This window comes from Emys orbicularis, chromosome 1, assembly GCF_028017835.1.
Source record: "Emys orbicularis isolate rEmyOrb1 chromosome 1, rEmyOrb1.hap1, whole genome shotgun sequence".
NCBI classification, from domain to species: Eukaryota; Metazoa; Chordata; order Testudines; family Emydidae; genus Emys; species Emys orbicularis.
In genome coordinates, this window is record NC_088683.1 from 267,557,291 (window position 1) to 267,582,251 (window position 24,961).

General features: G+C 41.5%; 2 protein-coding genes across 2 annotated transcripts in view; both read left to right on the forward strand.

Annotated features, from left to right (window-relative positions):
• The window catches only part of TMTC4 (transmembrane O-mannosyltransferase targeting cadherins 4), a 71,551-nt gene extending 62,766 nt beyond the window's left edge, over window positions 1-8,785 (forward strand). The window contains exons 12-18 of the mRNA XM_065413964.1: window positions 1,057-1,136; window positions 1,341-1,448; window positions 1,545-1,686; window positions 2,498-2,612; window positions 3,465-3,577; window positions 8,043-8,112; window positions 8,634-8,785. Of these exons, the coding sequence (XP_065270036.1) occupies window positions 1,057-1,136; window positions 1,341-1,448; window positions 1,545-1,686; window positions 2,498-2,612; window positions 3,465-3,577; window positions 8,043-8,112; window positions 8,634-8,785 (780 nt within the window). The remainder of the gene's footprint in view (window positions 1-1,056; window positions 1,137-1,340; window positions 1,449-1,544; window positions 1,687-2,497; window positions 2,613-3,464; window positions 3,578-8,042; window positions 8,113-8,633) is intronic.
• Window positions 8,786-17,398: 8,613 nt separating this feature from the next.
• The window catches only part of GGACT (gamma-glutamylamine cyclotransferase), a 44,205-nt gene continuing 36,642 nt past the window's right edge, over window positions 17,399-24,961 (forward strand). The window contains exon 1 of the mRNA XM_065423210.1: window positions 17,399-17,404. The gene's annotated coding sequence lies outside the window, so the exon portion shown is untranslated. The remainder of the gene's footprint in view (window positions 17,405-24,961) is intronic.

Genomic DNA, 24,961 nt, shown 5'->3' on the forward strand with positions numbered 1-24,961 from the left:
AGAAAAGTTCATAATTATGCAGCCTGATAATAACACTAAGGTTTAATAACGCTTAAAGATACTCACATTTTGGATTTATAATGCTGAATAGGGCGACCAGACAGCAAGTGTGAAAAATCGGGACGGGGGTGGGAGGTAAAATAGGAGCCTATATAAGAAAAAGCCCCAAATATATCGGGACTGTCCCTATAAAATCGGGACATCTGGTCACCCTAATGCTGAAAGACATTATTCTTTATTTTTTGGCACCAAGCAACACAATTTTCCACAGTATTCGCTCGATTCTTAACCATCTACCAGCGACATGTGTTAAAATGACCGTTTGACATGTATCAACTCGCGATATCTCCGCTCTATTTGAATTTCCGGCTATGCGACCTTGATGTATATTCGAGTTAGGTGTCACTAGCATTGCAGCTCTTGTCGCTGGTGGATGTGTTTAATTGTGGCTGAGTTATTGCTTATCAAAATTGCAGAGTGGGTCATCTTGACCCTGTCGCAAATTGAAAAAAAAAAATTGCTAAAATATTTTTTTTGCAGTAAATAAAAGATTTGACATATTAATAAATTCTCAGAAGTGTAGAGAAATGAATTATAATTCATATTCTCTCCATATGCGCACGGGAATTGAAATAATGACATCTTCATTATTTTATTTGTATTTTTTCATCTTTTTCATTTTTTTTCCATTTTTTTTATTTGATTTTTTTCCCTCGAATTTGGCACCCCATTTAACTTGGCACCCTAGGCAACCGCCTAGTTCGCCTATATGGACGGGCCACCCCGATCCCAACTTGTCCATTTCTTCCTCAGATTCTTTTGGGCCCTCTTCATGATAGTCCATATCTCAGGAACCAACTGGAACCTTTCCCACCCCTGACTGCTAGCCTGGGGGAAAGAAGTCTTAAAGGTGTGAAAAAAGTAAAGTAGCTATGAAAAGGTTCAGCACTGAAATAAATGAATACTGATTTTGTAGCCAGAAACTTTAGCAACTTGGTCCCACAATATATCTGACTGTCTGGAACATTTGGATACATTTTTTATTTGTATTTTCAGGTGCACTACAATGTTGGCAAAAACTTGGCTGATAAAGGCAACCAAACAGCTGCAATCAAATACTACAGGGAAGCTGTAAGGTATTTTCAATTTATTATTTCACTAAGCTATCCTAAAAGTTCTTTAATTTCTCAGGCACAGTAAGACTGAGAAAATGTTGAGGACTTTGGGATTTCAGCTGCAAAATGTTGCAGTGTCACATAACTAATCATCCAGCTGAAAGGAAAGGGAATGACTACAGTACCTTGTTTCCCTACGAGTAACAAATTTCTCTTCGATTCTAGGTTGAACCCCAAATATGTACATGCCATGAACAACCTTGGAAATATCTTGAAAGAAAGAAATGAGCTCCAGGAAGCAGAGGGGCTGCTGTCCTTAGCTGTGCAAATACAGTACGTTAAAAGAATGGCAAGCATTGTTGCACCACAAACAGTACAATGGGATCTTATATTCCAAATGCTAAAATGTGTATTAAAATTTTTGCCTAGGCCTGATTTTGCTGCTGCATGGATGAATCTAGGAATAGTACAGAATAGTTTAAGAAGGTTTGAAGAGGCAGAGCAAAGCTACTGGACTGCAATTAAACACAGGAAAAAATACCCAGATTGTTACTACAATTTAGGACGGTTGGTAAGTGTTTTTTGAATGACATTGTGGCATATGATTAAAAAGTGATTTAAATTGTGATAGCTGGATTTTCAGTGTAAATTCTGCTTTATCGCTCAACACTGACAATAACTCAGATTTGCTTGAGTGTAGATTGGGGGTGATCTCATGTTTTTAAGACCATTTCTTGTCAATCCCCAATCTACCTCTCCCTCATCTACAAAAGAGGCACGCTTCCTGAGTTTGTCATTACTTTTTCATATAAAAACATACAAATACAAATATATTGGGCAAAAATCTAGCTTCTATGCTTCACAAAGCTACCTTTTCCTCCAGGAGATAATTACTAGTCACTTTTCAAAATCTTGGCTTCAGTTCTAAAAAAATGAGTATACGTCAACAACCTGTTGCGTAACAGAGCTATACCAAAAAGAAAAAAAAAGGTCAATGCAGATTGGTCTCACATATTTTTTTTTTTTAATCTAAATAAAATATTATATGCCCATCCTTTTCCTCTAGGCACATGTATATCTAAAAACCATACACAAATCATACCAGAAGAGCAAAAGGAAAATATGAATTTTTCATAAAAAGGGATTATCTCTAAAGATTTAAAAATACCACCACTCTTAAACACTTTATACCCTCTTTAATGCATCCTTGTCTGCTGAATGGGATAGTATTCTGATACTACATACATGTTTTAGTTTCTTTTCTGAAAAGAACATGGGGAACACTGAACAAAGACAAATGAGTATCTCTGTACCATCTTTAGCATGAACTGTATGACAAAAGCAAAGCAGGATGTAATTACTGTGGATTGCCTTACTTTCAGTATGCAGATTTGAATCGCCACATAGATGCATTGAATGCATGGAGGAATGCTACAGTTCTGAAACCAGAGCATAGTTTGGCTTGGAACAACATGATTATATTGCTTGATAATACAGGTACAGTATATTAATGGTTTTGATGGTTACTTACATAACAGTTTGTATAAACCTTGAAGCTATAGATAGAGGGATAGCAAAAATGCCAACCTGGCTCTGAGACTTTTAGGGATGTTTATGAAAAAAAAGGAGGATGCCTGGACCTCTCTCTCCCCCACTCCCCTCACCCCAAAGAAACCAGAACCTCTCTCTCCTCACTCCCTAGAAAAATAGAGATCTCTCCCCCACCCCTTCCTGTCTGTGGCCAAGATGGGGGCCTGCCCCCCTCCCCACATTATGTTCCTGACTCCCACCCCCAAACAGGGAGAAAGGGAGAATCGGCACTAGGAAAGCTGCCCTCTTATGCCACCTAGGGCCCATAATTACCTTGGTCAGTTCCAGGTGTGGACCTCCTTCCCAAGATGATGATACTCTTCCTTTTCTCCCTCCTCTGTCACGTTCCCTCTCCCGCTGCTCCTCCTCCTCTCCCACAGCCTGTGCAGTGAGGGTCTGATAGGAAGCAAATCACTGCAATTGTCAGTGGAGTTTGGGGTGCTGGATTCACCGCCCAAGCCACAGGCTGCATGTTGCACTCTAACTGCTCTGTATGCTGGCGTGCTCTAGGTAGCTAGCGCGCATTAACATAGGCAGGCTCCACGGGAATGGCAGCTACTTCAGTTATGCCCCTGAAGAAGTCCCAGAGGTTCCAGAAAGTCATGGAATCTGTGACCTCTGTGACAGAATTGTAGCCTTATTTATAATACAGTATACATATGCTCACAGTGTGGAAAGTATCTAAAATATTATCTATGTTAAAAGTTCTCTCTCTGTTTTTCTTTCCCTTCTCTCCTTTGTCACGGTATGCACTCCCAGGGAATTTAGCACAAGCCGAAGCAGTTGGAAGAGAGGCCCTGGAACTGATACCTAATGATCATTCTCTTATGTTTTCTTTGGCAAATGTACTGGGAAAATCACAGAAATATAAGGTATGTAAAGGGGGAAGTGATCTGAATGTTTGCATTTAAAAGTGAAATGTGTGGGAGGAAGGCACTGGACTGTGACTCAGCAGATTGGGGTTCAGTGTCCCACTGTGCCACAGAACTCCTGTGAGACATTGGGCAAGATACTTAATCTCTCCGTGCCTCAGTTTCCCAAATGTAAAATAGAGATGATAATTCCTTAGCATCCATTGTGTCATGAGAATAAATCTGGAAATACTTTGGGGCATCCAATCACTGTGGTGTATATTTTGAAAAATAGAGCCAGATAATGTATTTAAGAATGTAGATAGGACAGGACTGAAAGAACCAACCAGTCCTTGTACTTGGACATAAAGAAAACATCTGCAAATAAGGAGGTAAACACAGTTTATATGGTAAGTGTTAGACATTTGTTTCTGAAAGGAATTGACTGCCGCATGTAACAAGAATCAGTCTCTTGATTAAATATTCTCATCAGTAATTGTCACCATTGCTACAGCATGAAAGAGAAATAAAACACACATTAACAGGAGACGACATAATGGAAGGGCAGCAAGGAAAAAAAATGCAATTAACTGTTCCGTTTGGTCTCATTTTTTGTAATGGGTAGTTTAGGAGCAAGCTATCAAAGTCAACTCATGCATCTGTGGAGTGTTTTTGGATCAGCAGTGGCACACAGCTCTACATATGTGTCACGAAGGGTTTGAGTTATGTTTGCTTGTTAATGAGCCAAAAGTTAGTCTTATTTTGTGGAATCACTGACCGAGAATAAGCCACCTACTGTGAATAAATGTAGTTGTCCTCACTGCCTCTGTGTTTATCCTCATCATCTGAAATGTAAGTGACAGGAAGAGATGAATAATCTGGGAAGCTTTTTGGATTTCTCATATAAACAATGTTTGCTCCACTAAGATCCTTTGATTTGTAGCAATAATATAGCACTGAAGTAACATCCTGAGTACATCTTGAATGAGAAGCATTTATGACCTCAAGACCTTTCAGGATAGAAATATATTTTTTTCACCGATTACAGTGTCAGGTGATATTTATCTCCATTTTCTTGCCCTTTTTCAGGACGGTGAAACCTAGCCATGTATCTAAGCTATCAAGTTTGCTGTAGTTGTCACAGGAGAAATGTGCCTTCAGAGAGGACTTAAAAGAGAAGAGGGGAGGTGCTTTGATGACCAGCTCAGGAAAGTCATCCTGTTTGCAGGGGGGTAGTACGGAAGAAATTACAAGAGATGGTTGTGGGAGAAAATGGGGCTCTGAGATTGTCACCATTAGTGGAGTGGAAGGAACCAGAAAATGGTAGTGGGGGAAAATGAGAAGCTCAGTATGATCAGTGGGGAAGTGTGGAGTTATGCAGGGCCTTAAAAGGCACTAACAGGCAACTTGAACTTGGTGTGGTGTAGCAGGGGAGAGCAAGTGGAGGGATTCAAAGAAGGGACTGATGTGGTTTGTTCAACAGGGAAGGGAAATGGTCTTAGCAGCTACCTTCTCTATGGACTGGAGGGGAAGAATGTAGGCATCAGGAAGGCTAGGGAGCAGTAGGTTACATGGGAGATGATGAGAGCTTGGGCAAGAATTCTAGCTATAAGGATAGAGAGAAAGGGCTGTATCTCGGCGATACCTTCTAGGAAAAAGATTCAAGATTAGAACGTGTCAAGTGCCTAGACAAGTTGAGTGAAATTTGTGTTGGGGAGAAAGATTGAATGATGATATGGCTTTCAGTACTTAATGGATAGATAATCTCATAAATAATGTGTCTGCATAAGGGTTGCTAAAGTGTCAGTTCTGCCCTTGAAGCACACTAAGCATATTTTTTTCAATCCATATTCCTTTTGAAGCATTCTATTGATTTGGAAATGTCTTGCCAGCTTGAAAGCTAGGTTTTCTTTCAATATGACTGCAGCAATGTTCCCTGTCGTTTCAAATTCACTATGCATTTTTCCAGAACGGATGACTTATTGTTACAGAAATGTAACTCCTAAGCATACGAAAGATGGAAATTCTTAACTGAGATCTGGTTTTAGCAAATTAGTTTCCTTCCTTAAATATACTCCCTTTTTGAAATGGACAAAGCAACCACAGATCTCGGAAGCCATCTGTAACGCTTTGAAAGTATGTGTATATTATATGTATATTCACAGTGTTTTTGTTCAAGAAATACAAGATGTTAGCCCCATTGGCTAAGTCAACGTGTCTCCATATTTGAGGTAAAAACAAACTCGTTTTGTGCTGCAACTCTGGCAGCAGATGGAATATGCAGCATGCTTTTTTCAAAGCTTTTGCTACAAACAGTGCTGCAAGTATCCTGACAACACTTAATTTAAAGATTTGGCTGTCCAGACCAACTGAAATATTGCCCAGTGTACTGAAATGTTTATTTAATGCAATGGGATAGTCTTCAAATAGCCTTTAATCATCCGATGCTCTTCTACTAACTGCTGAGCAAAGCAATGGCAATAAAATCTTTTCAATAAGTATGTGCCAGAAGGCATATGGTAATGGGAGTCAGCTGCAAACGTGTTTTATTAAGTTTTCTGGAGAACACCATGCACAATAACTGTACTCTATAATACTTGGGTAGAGGAGGAATGAGTTCCTATGTTTGCTGCTCCTACTGTGTGGCTGGTGACAATTTATTGAAAGACTGGGTTAACTGGGCAGCAACACATCTGTGCACTTCGATGGCTGTATCTTCACAATGGAAAAAGTAGAAGTCTACTTTTTAGCTATAATCTTAGAATTTCCAGCATATTGGATAATACAGCAAAGATTGCAGAGAGATTCCAACATTGTGGGAAGTGTGACTTTATTAATCTTTTTTACTTTTTTCCTGCTCCTGCTGTTAGGGCAAGTTTGTTTGGAGGATTTTGCTGTGTGTGTATGTGCAATGAACTTGGAGACAGATGGAGATGCCAATCCTGCCACCAAAGGCCTGTTTTCCCCACTTTAAAGAATTCACATGCATGGTTCAGTAGCTTGTTCCCATGTAAGGATAGAGTAGGCCTTCATGGCTGTGGTTTATAAAACTTTTCTCACAGGACAGCCTGTATTTGGTTTTTGGACCTAAGATGTAACGGCCTTGTACACCAGACAATCTTCTAGGAAGTAGTGGCCTTTCCTGAGGTGCATTGGACAGTAACTGTGCATTAGGGTATGCCTACACAACAGCTGGAAGGTGCAATTCCCAGAGTGGGTAGACTTAAGCATACATGCTAGCTCTGCTCGAGCTAGCACCTAAAAATAGCAGTGTGGCTGAGGTGGCCCAGATGGTGCCTTGGGCTAGCTGCCAAATATATACCTAGAGGATTGGGCGGGATTGTACTCTTGCAGCTTGCCCAAACTACTGCCCGTGCTGCGGCAGCTGCGCTGCTCTTTTGAATGCTCCAACTTGAGTGGCACTAGCACGTCTGTCTATGCAGACTATCGACACCCACAGACTCAAGGAGCATGGAACATACCACTTACAGCTGGCCTTTTCTCTCTTAAGTCTTTTGCCTGGGAACTGAGCTGGAGACTGTCCAAGAATCTAAAATATACAGCAGCACAGAAACTACCTAAAATTACCTTTCTAAAATATCTAAACTTAACTTTATTTTTTTTAACATGATGATTTTTAACCAGAAGGATTCTCTGGGCACAGAGCAAAGGTCTCTGCACTGGCGGCTAGCTTTGGGAAGACAAAACTTGAAGTGGTTAAGAAACTGACCAGATTCTTATAATCTTGGCTCTGAACATTTGGTGAGAGGTCATGAGAGGCTTTTGCTTTTCTAAAAGGTTCCCAAACATCAACAATGCTAAGGACACATCCCACAAGTGGGAATATTCAGAGGACACTTGTAGATGTAGTGATTTTTTCCCAGTGATTTGTAGTTTTTATATTTTAAAGTAGAGGTACTGTTCCTCAATGTGGATTATATTCAGACCTCCGCTTCAGATGTGTTTACTGTTAGTCTATTTTAATAAAATTTAAAAAGTGGTTAATTTTTATAACCATGGGAAGAATGTAACTTAAAGGCAAAAGCTTTTGCTTAAAACTTAAAAACAATACAAAATAGAATATTGAGCCAATAACAAGCAGGGAAAACTTCTACCTAAAAGGTGAACACTTTGAAACATTAGGAATATGTGAAAATTTGATTAAAATGTACACTGCTTTACAAACTTAACCATAGTGGGCACCTCTAGTTGCCTGCTACAATAGCAGAAGCCTGTGATACGTTGGTGCTTGTGTAGTAAGTATTAGTGTAGTTTATATTTAGTGGAGGCTGCAGCCACCAGAGAGCAACAAGTTCAGACCATGTTATATATAACATTGTGAGGAGGTAATATATTGTATAGATGAGAAAATATGGCTACAACTCGAATACAATTTGTGAAGTCTTTGTGGTGCTTTGGTGCACTTTGCATTTTGTTTACTACAAGAGTAACCTATACTGTTGACATCTTCTTCCAAATTATTCAGGAATCTGAAGCTTTGTTCCTCAAGGCAATTAAAGCCAATCCAAATGCAGCCAGTTATCATGGTAATTTGGGTAAGAACCTTTCTAACTCCTCAAGTGTAAACTTTTATCAAATGCACTGTTTGTTCCCTTATGTTCACTGTGTATAAAAAGAAGTTTTGAGACTGTTCCTGCTGGGTGGATTTCTATTCTGACTAATTTCTAGAAAGCCATCAAGGAAATGGGGCATCAAAAACTAAAAGCTGTCACATGGTATGATAGATCAGATAGGTTGCACATAGTAGTCCAGAGACGGCAGAACTTCGGTGGCTGCAAATTGGTTCATTTGAGCTATGCTTGTAAACCTTTATGAGCTCATATAAATACAGTAATTTATGGCTACAACATATTTCATTCCTCCATCATTCCATGGCTGGTTCTTTTCCCAAGCTCTGCTCCTGCAGCTGGCAGAAGAACAAACTACTACTGTGCCACTAACCAGCCAAAAAAACCTTTATTGGAAACAAATGCTTTAATGTTGTTTTCCAAGTGATTGGCAAGATTGCACATTATTCAACAATATTGCTAATGAAAACTCCTCATTGCTGTTTCAGCTGTGCTTTACCATCGCTGGGGAAATCTTGAGTTAGCCAAGAAACACTATGAAGTCTCTCTGAAGCGTGACCCTGCTGCACCCGGGACCAAGGAAAACTACAGCCTCTTAAAAAGAAAACTGGAACAATTGCAAAAGAAAGGCGATGTCTGATGTTTCTTTTTAGGCTGTCAGTGCATGCTGCGTACCTTTAATGTTACAGGGCTACTTTTAACCATGTAAGGGATTCAGTCACAGAGTTTTAAAAATAATAATTACAGCACCACTAAAGCACACTCAAATGCTTGATTTGGCCTTACATTGGAAATGTATCTTTTTTTCAGTTGACTCAACTGTAGATTCTAAAATTTCAGCTAAAAAAATGTTATCTTTTCTGGTTTTGTTTTCTGAAATCTTTAACTGTTTTTAAAGCCCATTAAATACACTGACACGGGTATGTGAAATTAATGTAGGGTGGAGTTTCAAAACTGTACTTCACAACACTATAAGTAAATAGCAAAGTTTATTTTCATATGCAGTTGACTCATTCATCTGACTTTTAGGATCAATGTAGAATACTAAAATGGAGAAAGTGACTTGGAAGAAATGGCACTTTCCTACTTGAAAATGTGATCCCTTACACGTATGCGGAGTCATAGATATTTACTTCAGAGAGTGAAGTGGATTACAGTCTATATAGCACATCAACTGAATGGTTAATCATTACAATTGTAGGTCCAAATTCTGACTTTGTTTGTGCCTGTGCAAACCCGTTGAAGGCAATGGGGTTGGCAAAGGTGTAAATGAAGCCATAATTTGACAAGCATAGGGTTATCGGCCACATGTGATGGTGCACTCGGTCAAGGTATTTTAGGGTGGAAGGACCCCAGGGACAGAAAGTCTTCCCAGAACAATGTAGTGGTACAAGTGGGCAGCACTGGCTAAGGAGTGAGTGTGGCCGTGGTACAGGAGGTGCACTGATGTGGCCTTTTCCAATCAGCCTCTGCTGGCAGGACTCCCCTAGAACCGTTCCCCAAGCAGCCGTTAAAGTTGTCTCAACCCTTGTGGCAGGATGGTGGGGCAAACACAGTCTACCCTATGCCACAGGTTAATCCTTATCTCCTTGGGCATAGCAACTCCCACTGGTTCAGGAAGTTGCAACTTGGAGTCCCTGCATCAGGGATGAACCAAGCACAAAGCCACACAGAAACTGACCTGCAGACTCCTTTGCTACTGGCACATGAACCAGAAGAAATCCAGATTCGCTTTCAGAACTCAGGGTGAGTTTCCTGAAGTGGCAATTAGGGGAAAAAAACATCTTTTAATTGATAAACTGAGAAAATATTATATGGAAATGACTGAGATGTTTGTACAGCACCACTTTTGGAGGATGCTGCACTTTAAACAGGGTTGTCGATTAATCACAGTTAACTCACGCGATTAACAAAAAAAAATTGCGATTAATCGCTCTGTTAAACAATAGAATACCAATTGAAATGTATTAAATATTTTTGGATGTTTTTCTTCATTTTCAAATATATTGATTTTCTATTACAGCACAGAATACAAAGTATACAGTGCTCACTTTATTTTGATTACAAATATTTGCACTGTAAAATGATAAAAGAAATAGTATTTTTCAATTCACCTCATACACGTATTGCAGTGCAATCTTTGTCATAAAAGATTTTTTTTTGTTACATAACTGCACTCAAAAACAAAACAATGTAAAACTTTATAGCCTACCAGTCCACTCAGTCCTACTTCTTCTTCAGCCAGTCACTAAGACAAACAAGTTTGTTTACATTTACGGGAGATAATGCTGCCTGCTTCTTATTTACAATGTCACCTGAAAGCGAGAACAGTCATTCGCAGGGCACTTGCTGGCATTGCAAGGTATTTACGTGCCAGATATGCTAAACATTCGTATGCCCCTTCATGTTTCAGCCACCATTCCAGAGGACATGCTTCCATGCTGATGTTTGTTTAAAAAAAAAAAAATGAGTTAATTAAATTTGTGACTGAACCCCTTGGGGGAGAATTGTATGTCTCCTGTTCGGTTTTACCTGCATTCTGCCATATATTTCATGTTATAGCAGTCTCAGATGATGACCCAGCACATGTTCATTTTAAAAACACTTTCACAGCAGATTTGACAAAATGCAAAGAAGGTACCAATGTGAGATTTCTAAAAATAGCTACAGCACTGGACCCAAGGTTTAAGGATCTGAAGTGCTTTCCAAAATCTGAGAGGGACGAGGTGTGGAACATGCTTTCAGAAGTCTTAAAAGAGCCACACTCGGATGCGGAAACTACAGAACCCGAACCACCAAAAAAGAAAATCAACCTTCTGCTTGTGGCATCTGACTCAGATGATGAAAATGAACATGCGTCGGTCCGCTCTGCTTTGGATCATTATCGAGCAGAACCCATCATCAGCATGGACGCATGTCCTCTGGAATGGTGGTTGAAGCATGAAGAGGCATACGAATGTTTAGCATATCTGGCACGTAAATACCTTGCAATGCCAGCAAGTGCCATGCGAATGACTGTTCTCGCTTTCAGGTGACATTGTAAAAAAGAAGCAGGTAGCATTATCTCCTGCAAATTGTAACCAAACTTGTTTGTCTGAGCAATTTGGCTGAAGTAGGACTGAGTGGACTTGTAGGCTCTAAAGTTTTACATTGTTTTGTTTTTGAACGCAGTTTCTTTTGTACATAATTCTACATTTGTAAGTTCAACTTTCATGATAGAGATTGCACTACAGTGCTTGTATTAAGTGAATTGAAAAATACTATTTCTTTTGTTTTTTACAGTGCAAATATTGTAATAAAAATAACTATAAAGTGAGCACTGTACAATTTGTATTCTGTTGTAATTGAAATATATTCTATTGAATTCAGTATGTTTGAAAATGTAGAAAACATCCAAAAATATTTAAATAAATGGTATTTTATTATTGTTTAACAGTGCGATTCATTTTTTAATCGCTTGACAGCCCTACTTTAAACTTTTAATTAGCAACATAGAGGAGGGAGTCAAATGCTATTTGTGTGCTGGTATTTACATAGATCAACAAACTTGCTGCTTCCATAAATATTTATCTTTTTTAAAAAGAAAGTGGAAGAACAGTCTATTGGATGTGAGAATTGAGAGATTTGATCTCCTCTCTCTCCATGTTTCTGCATTCTATATTTTTTTTCCATAGGAAGAAATTGATTCATGCAATATTTGCAGCTTTCCTAACTTGTGTGATAATATTGTACAGGCAGTTCTGGAATATTCTTAATATACCACTCACCTTAATATGAAACTGTTTAAAATGTAAGGCAAATGTCTGCCATAGTACAGAATATTACATGATCTTGCCCTTCTGAATACCACGGAAATGTTTTACAGCTACAGTACTCTACTTTTTAAATGTTATTTTGCTTGGAAAAGAGTGCCACATTTGGAACTAAAATACAAGTGGCAAGTTTTTATAGATTTTTATATTCTGTCCTACAGCTCAGCCTAATATGCATCAAATGTAGAAGGTATTGTGTTAAATAGGCCTCTAGACAAAAAAAAATAATGGATTTTGCTATGGAAACTAGTTTCTAGTAGACAAAAGAAATGACTTCACAAAAACAAGCCAATTTGTTTATTCACAATGTCTGATGTAATTGAGTTCTAAATTATTATTCTTGTCATGCAGTTCACATGTATGATCATCCTTATTGGCATGTACTGTTAGTTTTGGATTAATCCAATAGATCAATATTATACTTAAGGCACGAAATCTCTGCATTTCATTATGCAGCAAACCCATTACACGCACTTGTCTGGGGATGCTGACTTGTCCTCCTACTCTGAGTTTCAGATGGATTGGACCTCCTATTTTGTACTGTATTTGAAAATGTTGATTTACTCTTCTAGTACCAACCCCATGATCTCTTCTTGATTTATTTTCAGGCTATTTAATATCACTTAACTTTTTTATTGGTCTTCAGTGTTTTAATTTATAATTATTTAGCTCAATAAAAATGAAAGATAATCACGTATATGAACTTAATAGCAATGATACACTTATAGCAGAGTATAATGTCAGAGCTCAACTGGCTTCTGAGAACTAATGGACAAGATTCTGTTTATATAAAATACGCCATAAATCTTTCAAGAACACTAAATAGAATAGCTAATCCCATATCTTCCACTTTATCCTCTCAAACAACTCGGTAATGCAACTCATTCAATGTATTAGGCCTATTAAAATATTTATGAACTTGCCTTTTTAAAATGTTTAATTTTCCACACCTGATAACGAACTCCTGAGTCAGTATAGAAAATATTGCCTGCAAGAGAAAAAAGAGATAAAGAGAGAGGGGTTTCACAGGAAGATTTTATAAGCTAAGACCCATTTGGTTTTTTAATAATTTTTTCTTGCCACCATTGCTAATTGATCGAATATCAAATATTACCATTGCTAATTTCTCCTTGCCAGCTGACCAATCCTTTACTATTTGATTATGCAGTGAAGTCATAAAGCTATATTTGTGACATTGTATTAATTTCCATGGCAATAGACTGTGAGGTCACAAGTGCTTGGTCACTTTGCTGTTCACTCATTTAAACAAAATTACAAAGAAAGAGCAAAGGTAGGCAGCATGCTCCAGTGAATAAAGCACAAGATTAGGAATAAGGTCTGTATTCAACTGCTACTGTTAATCACTGTAATTTTGACTTACTCATGGAAACATTTTAAAAGCATCCACTAAACTTTGGGAGCCTCAATTTTCGAGTGTCCAGCTTGTCATACTTAGGGTCTGACTATTGGGATGTGCTGAGCACTTGCTGTTCCTGTTGATTTTAACTGCAATTGTCAGTTTTAGTATATCTGAAGATCAAGCCCTAGGTGTCTGTTTGGATATGTGAAATTGAGGCACTCAACTTTTGAAAATGTTGGCTTTACTGTCTCCCAGCTATACCGTATGCATCTGTAAAATTGGAGCCAACGATATTTGTTAGGCACCTCTGTAAAAGTAGTTGTGATCTAAGGATGAAAACCTCCTTATTTAATATAAAAAAAGACTAGCCAAATTAATTGCTTTGTGTACATATTCTCCCCATGCTACATCAGGCTTTCTCTTAGGATACATATAGTTCCTACAATTCATTATAACAATGAAAGAATCTCAGAAGAATTTGAATCATATCAAAGCATCCCACACAGCAAACTATACCTACGATATGAAGTCATTTTCCATCTTCATGTGCAGATGTCCTGATTTTATAGGGACAGTCCCGATATTTGGGCCTTGGTCTTGTATGGGTGCCAATTACCCCCCCACCCCTGTCCCGAATTTCCACCCTTGCTATCTGGTCACCCTATTGTTCTTTCTTTCCTTCCAAGGAAATCCCCTACTGGTTAAAGTTTCTTCAGACCTCACTCCTCTTCCTGTCCTCTTCAACTAGTCCCCTGAGGTCTGGCTTCCTGAAACTCCTGGTGTTTTATCTTTATGGGTACACATCCTTATCGTGTGTGTCCCTTGCATCAAGAATCCTAAAAGTCTTGAACTCAGGCTGAATGTAATATGAGCAACAGGTACACTTGGGGAGGTCAGGTGGCAACAGTAACTCAATGAGGGAATGAGACTGTAAAAGACAAGTGAAGGAAGAAATAAATCAAAGTTTGGGGTTGTGTTTTTTGTGGAGGGTCGTAGGGGGAGAGGTTACTGTTCATACAAAGGTTTGGCTACCCAAAAGAATCGCAAGTTCAGACTAGGACAGTTTATTTTCTGAGCTAGTTTTGCCTATTGCTAGGTTATATATGATCATGTTGTATTTTGGTAACGTTGTCATTTATTTATTTCATTATGTCCAGTCTTACAACTAGTTTAAAAGTAATCAAGCAAATAACTGTAAAGTGCTTGATGTTTTTTTTTGTTTTTGTTTTAAAACCCTGTCTTTTGGAATTCCAAGCTCTAAATTGTAGCATATTGCTAAAAGAATAAAATGTTTGAATTAAAAACATCTAAATATTTTATTTAGATGTTGGTTCCTTTGTGCATACCAGATTTCCAACAAGCATAGCTACAATGTCTGCTGATTCAAACATGATTCTCATTTTCAGTGAGTAAGCAGTACTGGTATTTTCAGAGTCCTTTAGATGAGTCTCTTAAATGTGCCCTCTATTAACAAATCTTTTGTAATATGAAATACCCTAATCCACTAGAAATGAAAGTGAGAACACAAATCACATTGCTATAGCATAAAGGTTAAGTACTGTACACCTGCTACTTTTAAAGATGCAGATACCTGTAGCTGCATGAGTCATGTACTGGAGGACTGATTGTACTGTTAAAAAAATGCATTGCTGTGTTGTGGCATGGGTGTTTGGTATGTGTCAGTGTATGGTATATTAGAAATGATTCAAGGCTTATTAAATTATGGGTTTTTGTAGAAATCTGGTCCCAAGAAATTTGAAATCCGTGGCTTTGAATTTGATGCTGATATCTGAACTCCTTTCTTGATGTACTGTTAATGATCTGAGTTGCAAATAGCTATTCCAACTTACAAAGTTTCAACCAAGTAAGAAGCAAACATATTTGTAATAAAGCCCAGTAATAAATCTGCATTTTTTGCTATCATGTTACTGAGGTTTTATTTTTGCTTGTAATTAAATACGTGGTGTGTTTATTTTATAGCAGTAACCAAAATGTGCTAGGCACTATAGAGAAATATGACATAAGACGTGGTCCCTGACCTGGTGTGCTTACAATCTAAGCCCTGATCCTGCAAACATTTACACTCCATTATTTTTTATCATTGTGAGTAGTCTCACTAAGATTAAATGGGGCCTAAAAAAAAGGGCAGAACAATCACCCCTGGGGATGGAAGGGAAGGTGCAGCAAACAAACGAGGTAGGGTCATGACCAGCATGTTGGTTCCAACTTTAAAAATAATTATATAACACTATCCACAGGTACGCCATCCTCTTCCCAACCACTGTTAATTCAATTTGGTTAGAATTTACAAGGGGGATTTAGGCACCACTAACATTCACAAGCCTAAATTCAGCTGCTGATTAAACTTATAGGAACCTCAATTTCCACCACTAAAGTCCCTGCGGTGTCTACGTTTTGGTGGGCAGGCATGCATGCAACCACCTAAATCCTCACAACACTCGGCAGCTTGGCATGTAACTCATGCCTAAACTCCAGCTGGATTCTCCAACTAGGTATCCCCCTATCTTGTCTTAGGGACCAGATCACATAGGCATGCTCAGTTATATCTAAACCCTTACAAAAGCAGCTGCTGCTGCTGCCAGTGGTTACCTACATTTGAAATCTTGATCTTTTAGGCTGCAGCCCTATGGGCTTTTCTGCAGAAATGAATGCTAGTAAATTAGAATGTTAGGCTACTGCTGAAACAGTGCAGGTAGACAGCTAGTTGCTAGGAAAAGGTAGGTGGGGTCAAAAAGGTTACTTCACAGCACTGGTGCCAGGGGAGGCTGGGCCCATGTTGCCTGGCTGGGATGGGAAGAGGACTGGCTGGCATAGCTGTTTTCTCCCTTGCTCCAGAACCAACTCAGGTACCGCTCTTGGGGAACTGAACCCATCAAAATAAAGTTTGACTTGATCAAAATTTCCCTCTAACGGTACAGATCCTGAATGTGGGGCTGTCACATCACTAAAGCCCTTGGAAAGCTGTATGCGCTTGCTCTCCTCTGCAGTTTTTGGCAGCTACTTCCCAAACAGACTGGCTGGCCTAGAAACTAAAAGGGAACATGGTCTGGCAGGTGGGTTCAGGTGCTTGTGGGCTGTACGGGTGGAGAACTCCCCGGGGCCATAGATGCAGGGAAGGGCTTCAATCTGGCCTGTTTCTGCTCCTGTCTCCCTTTAGGGTCTAGTCACGCCTTGGGAGCCCATGGAGGTCACTGGGCCGCTGCAGGTGTTTTTGTGTAAGAAGGAACTTTCCTCTTTAGTCCGCCTAGAAGCAGAGGCGAAGCGAGCGCCCTCCGTACCCTCTGACCGGAGGGGGCCCCGCAAGGAAGGGGGCCCCTAAAGGTGGCAAAATAAATACCGCATTCCAGTTTCTGCATTGTAAGGGGCCCCGCCCGGACATATGTTCGGAGGGGGCCACGTTCTTTGTTGCTACGGCCCTGCCTAGAAGCTCGTTTCACTCTTTCTTCGCACGTGGGGCAGCGCTAGGTGGAGACGATGCTTAAGCCAGGAGGAGCCAGCCAGGCTCAGAGCAGCGGGCGGGTGTGTGGGCCAAGGGGAGCAGCAGATGCAGCATCGCAAGCGGTCTGGCCACCGTCCCGGGCCGCGCCTCCGAGATGCTCTGCTGTTGGGCGGCTGCAGGGCAGAGCCACGTGCAGACACGCGGGGGGCGCTCGGGGGCCGCGGGCAGCCCGCGCGCTCTGACTCCCCGGCTCACAGGCTGCACGCGGGGGCAGAGCCCTCAGCGTCCCAGAGACTCGACGCTTTAGCATCAGCCCCTCCCACCGTGGCGTCACATGGCCCTGGCCCAGCTCGCAGCTGCGCGCGCACTCTCTGGGGGGGCGGGAGTAGGGGCGTTTCCACGGCAACGCCCTCTCAACTGGCTCCGCCCCCTACCCGTGCCGCCGTCCGGCTCCTCCCTCCGTGCACGCTCCGGGTTCTCCGCAGCCGTAGGGGTGGGGCCAGAGCTCACCCAGGCCCCGCCCCGAGAGGTGAGCTAAACCCGGAAGCAGCCCAGGGAGCCGGGCAGCAGCCGGGTGGAGGGACGCTCCGCGCAGGGAAGAAGCGTCGCGGGCAGCCAGGCTGGCGGGTGAGTGCTAGCGGGGCGCGTGGGTCGTTGACACCGTTAAAAAGCAGCACTCCCCAAGTTAACCTCCCCAAGCGAGGGAGCCGCCAGGACGGAAATGATTGGCTCAAAGACGTCATGTGCCAGAGCCTACAGGGTCACGTGCTGCTTTGTAACCAAAGCGTTTTGGTGGGAGGAAGCCCATACCCGCGCTGCGCCCGTAAAATGCTCTGGCCCCCTTCGTGTACCAGGGGCTGGGCGGCTCCGTGCTTGTCAGACTGAGCCCCTGCTTGTGTCTCGTCCTAGGAGGGTGTATTGTGATGGTCCAGCACATCCCTTCCTGTCTGTTTTGTTTTTGCCATCAATCTCTTCCTGCAGACTCTGCCTTCCCATTGCTTTGTGGGGACCCAGGGGAAGTTGTCTTGCTCAAATTCCCATTCGGTGCTGAATTGTTTGAATTTTGCTCCAATGCACTGCAGCCCATTGTCCGAGTATAGTGTATCAGACATGACATATCTTATAAAATGTGCCTTTAGTTTCCTGATCGCTGTTGTTGCCTGAGTGTCCTCCAGATAGACCATCTCCCAGAAATTAAAGTAGTAAGCTACTGTAACCATGCACTTCCTGTCATTAAAAGTGGAAAGGTCTCTTCTGATCTTTCTCCAGGCCATTAGATGCACAGCCTGGCTTGTCACATGCCTCTTTATCTTGGTGTATCTAATTCTTGATATTAGCAATTAAATCTGCTTGGTCCCCTTTAAACAAAATTCTGGCTTGCACTCACAGCTCATCCCTCATCTGGTAATGGGAGGTAATGTGGCTCTTGCAATTAGGAGTATGAACTCTTTCAATGCTTGTAAACTCTGTCCTGTTCCGTGCTTTGTTGAGTTGCCTGGAGCCTCCAGTCAGAGATGCAAAAGTGTTGCAGGCCCGAGGACAGCAACAGCGCTGGTTCGTTGCCCGGCGTGCTTCGCGCCAATAAACATACCGGGGTGGAGAAACAATCAAAGTTTATTTGAGATCTCAAAGTGGTGCAAGGAGACAGACAAGTCTCAAATCGAGCACACCAGCAAAACCAGTTTCTCTCCTCATATACTTTTCACAACTAAGCCCCTCCTCTCTCCCCCTCTACCCCCCCCTCTACCACTCCCCCTCCCCTCTCTACCGAAGGCATGTTTATACATTTAAGCCGTTAAATCATTCTAGGGCTATAAATCTAGCTTGTTAGTAACACTCCTCTAAACAGTTATTTGGTTCTGTTTACCCTTAGTTTATTACCCCTTCTCCAGCTAGAAACATGCAAACCTCATCATTATTGCTTGGTACCTGGGTATGAGCAAGGTCGTAATTGGTAACTGGCTATTTACACATTCCAATTTCTGTCCTTGGCTCTTGAGGTCGATTAGAGTTAAACATGGAAGGACAGAGTTTAAACATGGAAGAACTCTGGTTCATATAGTCCTAGTAACCCCAACAAAAGTATGTTCACAGACTCTGATACCTGTTACGCAGAGCCATTTGTGTTGTACTCTGGAAGATATGCCCTGCTCAGTGTATCTGGCACCAGTAGTGACTTTTCTGGGCAGTGTCGTATCCTCTTCTTTTAGAGCTGGAGTTTCAGCAACACGTGGTCTAGTCATATGGATGCACTCACCAGTGGCTTCTTCACAATGCATTCTAATGGTTTGGGACTAGACTGCATGCCCATTTAGAGCCCAGAGGTCAACTGATGGAATTATTAAGCCAACAGCTCCTCTGTCTATCAGGGCTGTACTAGCAAATGCTATGGGCTGCTGGCTTTGCAGCACTAATGTGCTGCTCCTCTTTCTCCTTGTGAGCTATCACACTGTAGCTCTAGCTGTTCCTCAAGGTTGTGGTACTTTAGAACTGGTGCTTCACTTATGATTTTCTTTACATTTTTCAAACACATGTTTTGGGGTCTCTGACCATTCCCATGCTGAATCATTGTGTTTTAATTATCTGAAGGGTCACAGGCTTCTGATAGGTGTGGACAGAACCTGGAGATAGTTGGCTATCCCTATAAATTGTTGGACTCCCTTCATATCCTTAGATCAGAGCATTTCCTTCATGGTTCTCAATTTTTCAGGCAGATAGCTAATATGCCAATTTTTTTTTTTTTTTTTTTAAGGCTCCAGAGTTGGTTTTAGGCTTACTGGCATGTAATTGCCAACTTCGGTATCAGGTAGGTTAGCTGAAACTAGTAAAGAACAGATTTATCAGACACATAGGTGAAAACAATATGTTGGGGAAGAGTCAACACAGCTTTTGTAAAGGGAAATCATGTCTCACCAGTCAATTAGAATTCTTTGATGTCAACAAGCATGTCGACAAGGGTGATACAGTGTATGTGGACTTTCAGAAAGCCTTTGACAAGGTCCCTCACTAAAGGCTCTTAAGCAAAGTAGTCAGTCATGGTTATAAGAGGGAAGGTCCTCTTATGGATCAGTAATTAGTTAAAAGATAGGAGACAAAGGGTAAGAATAAATGGTCAGTTTTCACAATGGAGAGAGCTAAATATCAGGGTCCCCCAAGGATCTATACTGGGACTGGTGCTATTCAACATACTCATAAATGATCTGGAAAAAAGGAGTACACGGTGAGGTGGCAAAGTTTGCAGACCATACATAGTTACTCAAGATAGTTAAGTCCAAAGCTGACTGCAAAGAGTTAGAAAGGGATCTCACAAAATTGGGTGACTGGGCAAGAAATGGCAGATAAAATTCAGTGTTGATAAATGCAAAGTAATGCACATTGGAGAACATACTAACTGTAAGTAAAAACAGTAGGGTCTAAATCATGTGGAAAAAGTGGATAATGAAGTGTTGTTTACCCCTTCACATAACACAAGAACCAGGGCTTGTCCAATTAAATTAAAACAGTGGTACCTCAGAGTTATGAGCACCTTGGGAATGGAGGTTGTTTGTAACTCTGAACAAAATGTTATGGTGGTTCTTTCAAAAGCTTACAACTGAACAGTGACTTAATACAGCTTTGAAACTTTACAATGCAGAAGGAAAATGCTGCTTCCCCTTTATTTTTTTAGTAGTTTATGTTTAACACAGTACTAGATTTGCCTTTTTTGTTGTTGTTGTTCTCTGCTACTACCTGATTGCATACTTCTGGTTCTAAATGAGATGAGTGATTGATTGGTCAGTTCGTGACTCTGCGGTTCTACTGTAGGCAGCAGGTTTAAAACAAACATAAAGAAGCACTACTCCAGAAAATGCATGGTCAACCTGTGGAACTCATTGCCAGGGAATGTTGTGAAGGCCAAAAGTATAACTGGATTCAAAAAATAATTAGATAAGTTCATGAGGGATAGGTCTGTCAATGGCTATTAGCCAACGTGGGGTCAGGATGCAATCCCATGCTCTTGGTGCCCCTAAACCTCCACTGCTAAAAGCTGGAACTGGATGAATCTCTCAACCAACTGCCCTGTTCTGTTTATTCCCTTTTGAAGCATCTGGCATCAGCCACAGTCAGAAAACAGAATACTGGGCTAGATGGCTTATCAGTCTGATGCAGTATGGCCATACTTACGTTCTTACATAGCCAATCAGGCAGCCTACTACAGGCCAGCTGTGCTCATTAGGTTGCCCAGACGCTGGTTCTGCTGCAGGCCCTGATTCTTGAGATTCTGGAATCTCTCAGAAATCTACAGTGGTTTATTGTAGAGCACCTCAGTTCTTCTCAGATTCAGCTTGCCTGCATTCAGCCTAATATTCTGCTCCCAGCAGTTGTTCAGGTGTTGTTGCAACTTGGTATTATGGTCCTGGATTGCCTCTTCCTTGATCTCTCCTTCTGCACAATAAGAATGTAATCAGCTACAGTCTTGATGCCTAGGTTTCCCTCTAATGCTTGGTTCAGTTTGAACTGGATCACCTCTGGGACCTGGCTGATGCCCACAAGCAACAGTACTTACCAAAAGGTGTGATAAAGGTTGTTAGGTGGCTGGAGGTCTCATCTACCTCAATATTCAGAATGCATTCTTGTCATCAACAGTGAATACTTTAGCTCTAGATAAATAGGATAGTATGTGTGACACAGAGGTCCAGTTGTGATTCTCTACTGTATTCAACTTTTATCAGACCTGCCGTACTCACTGCACCTCACACACTGTTGTCATACTATTTATGTAAAAGGTGACATGTAATATATCTTTTGGAATCTAATAACAACCAGTCATTAATGTCACTGTGAAATGTTTGTAACAACTCTGTAGGTGAAATTATGGATACGCTAATATTGTATCCTGGAGACTGCAAACACCCAAAGGTGACGAAAACAGGTTTCTTCTGTATAAAGGGGAAAGAAGATATGGTGGCAGGCTCTGACCTGTTCTCTTAAGTCATCCAGTAGCTAGCCCTCCTGCAGTTTTGTAAGAGGGAAGATGTCATCCTAACAGCATCCAAATGCCAGAGGTCAAGGGGCTCACTGGTAGCAGTAATGAGTTTCAGATGGCCTGACCATTTCCGTGTACCTCAACTCACTATAGTTATAATCTGTATCTAAAAGGTGTCATTAGTTTTCCCATGACATTATTAATGATCAGTGAGTTATGAAGTTTCTTGTAAGATGAATGTATGCAGTGTGTTATGGATATAAAATGGATTATGACTGAAGTATTTTAAACCAGGCATGTCAGGCGGAGTTGATAAACAGGTCTGCCCTAGACAAAGGACTGTGTTTGCTTCTCTGATCAGCTCTGTCATCAGGCAGAAATAATGAAAGTCCATTTACATAATAGGTGAACAAAGCTATCAAACTAACATATGAGGTAGGAAACAGCTTGGCATCTACACCCCAGCAGGGAAGAGAAATTTTATCTGGGCTATAAAGACAGGGGGTCTGAACCTCAAGTGATGATAAGCAATTGAATCAACTGATTGGATATAATATTACTGTATTATAAAAGTATAATGAGTGAGGTGATTTATGAAAGTCTATGACAACACTGGCGATTAATATAATTGTGAATTGTATGTATTAACCGTACATAAGGAATTATGGATACTCATTAATATTATGCTTTACAGTCTGTGACCAAACAAGGGGAAAAGCAGGTCTCTCCCAGACAGGAGTGATCGTCCCACCTGTCTCAATGAAATTAAGCAAGGTATGATCAAAAACAGTGGAAGCCCCATTTACATTCAGATCTTCAGGAGGATGGGAAGACCTCAGGAAGGGAAGAACAGCATGAAGTCATCCTGCCTCTTGAAACAAGGTCATTGACCTTCAGAGTATATAAGCATGGATAGAATCCATTTTGGCATCCATCACTAGATAGACACAAGGGGCCGAGCTTTTGCAAGCTTAGAGAGATGGGTCCTTCAACCAAGGTGCAAAGTGGTGGCGGGGGAAGGTGTTGAAGTCTCTGAGAACTGAGTATAGGTGAGACACCTAACTAGGCAAAGATTTTTCACCTAGGAAGATGAAGGAAGCCAGCATCTTGTACTTCTGTGGAAGGTCCTGACTGAGGGAAGATCAACCACGGCATTTCAGGCACCAAGAGTTACAGGGAAGGTGGTGACACAACCCCTCACTGGTCCAAATTGCACCCTGAAGTGTGATAGTATGTCCTCAATTGCTGGTAACGGATAGTGACTTTTTTCAATGCGCTGCTCAGTGGTTTTGGAATTTACCTGGAGGTTTTCTCACCGCTATGAGGCTGCTGAGCCACTTTGCTCTCATTTCAACGGCTGTAATGATGCCTCTTCTTGGCAGGCTGGCCAGCCACTTCTTCAGTGGGTCCATGGAACTTCGCGTTTTGATAATCTCCTGGGCTACATAGGGAGGTCTATTTCTGACTTCAGCATGATCTTCAGGTGTCCATCTCCTTGAAATATATCCTTATATTCTGTTAGAATGTTGGGCGGAAGCCACCATGACCACCTCTTTTTCTTATATTGAAGCTATTCTGGTGGTGTACTGTGATCAAATTCATGGCTTGCACTGCCCTCTATCCAGCAGTGGATAGTATTTCTGTGTCAACTGCTATAAAATCCAAATGATGTTTCTTGTTTCATGCAAATATGGCCGTAGAATGGCTGCAGTACGTGTACGGTGAGAATATTTGAATCTGCTAGAGTCAAACTGCAGATATCCTCCTCTTCATTGGAACTCTCAACATCCTCAGTGACTGCGTGCACTGCTGGTTTTTAGTTCCTATGGAAGCTGTGGCATTGGGACATGAAGTGGTTCTGTTTCTTGTCCTGCTAAACTGAGCATTTTTATTTCTGCCTTTTTGTGTTGCTTTCCACTATATATATATATATATATATATATATATATATATATATATATATATATATATATATATATATATATATATATATATATATACATACACACACACACTGAACCAGGGTGCCTTCATTCTTGGTTGGTCCATCTCTGTCGTGCTTCCTGAGTTCCTTTAGCCTGTGTACTTTGTTATGCACTAGTGGCTGTTAGTTTTGATCCTTTCTGGGGACATTCATAGCGTTTTTAAGGCAGAAGGGACCAGTAGTCAATTAATCTGACCTCCTGTATATCACTGGCCACCAACACCACCTAGCATCCGCACACTAAACCCAACAACGGAAATGAGATCCACAGGAGACTATGCTGTTATGTGACACTGGTAGAGAATAGAAAGGACTGAGGTGCACCAGTGTTCAAGGCTCCTGCAATGCCAGGGAAATGATTAAATGAGGTACACCTAGATCAGGGGTTCTTAAACTTTATTGTACCGTGACCCCCTTCTGACAACAAAAGTTACTACATGACCCCAGGAGGAGGGACCAAAGACTGAGCCCGCCCGCAGCCCCAGGCAGAAGGGCCAAAGCCTGAGCCTACTGCCCCGGGCAGGGGGGCCAAAGCCGAAGCCCAAGGGCTTCAGCCCCAGGTGGGGGACTGTAACCTGAGCCCCGCTGCCCAGGGCTGAAGTCCTTGGGCTTTGGCCTCGGGCGGTGGGGCTTGGGCTTCAGCCCCAGGCCCCAGCAAGTCTAATGCCAGTCCTGGTGACCCCATTAAAAAGGGGTCACGACCCCCAGTTTGAGAACCGCTGACCTAGATCCTCACAAATGACCCACACCTGCACGATGCAGAGGATGGTGAAAAACTGCCAGAGTCCCTGCCAACCTGACCCTGGGGGGGGAAATTCCTTCCTGACCCCATGTATGGCAATGACTATGAGCATGTGAGCTAGCACCCGAGAGAGAGAATGTTTGGTGCACCTCAGAACCCTGGCCTACCGTTCCCAATGTCCCGTCACTAGTTGTAGCCATCCCTGATGCTTCAGAGGAAGGTGATTTAAAAAATAAAAGTAAAACTAGAATTCACTGGGGGGAAAATATCTCTTCCTGACTTCTGTCAATGGCCAGCTGAAATCCTGAAGCATGAGCTTTAGGAACATAAGATATAAACAGCAAGTGAGCCACAGGGCTGTTGAGCCCTGCCCCCATCCATCACAAGCAAGCCCATCATATAATTGTACTCATAAAGTTGTCCATCTGTCTCTTAAAATTTGGAGGGTGTTCCAGAGCCTCACCTCTCTGATGGTTAGAAACCTGCTTCTGA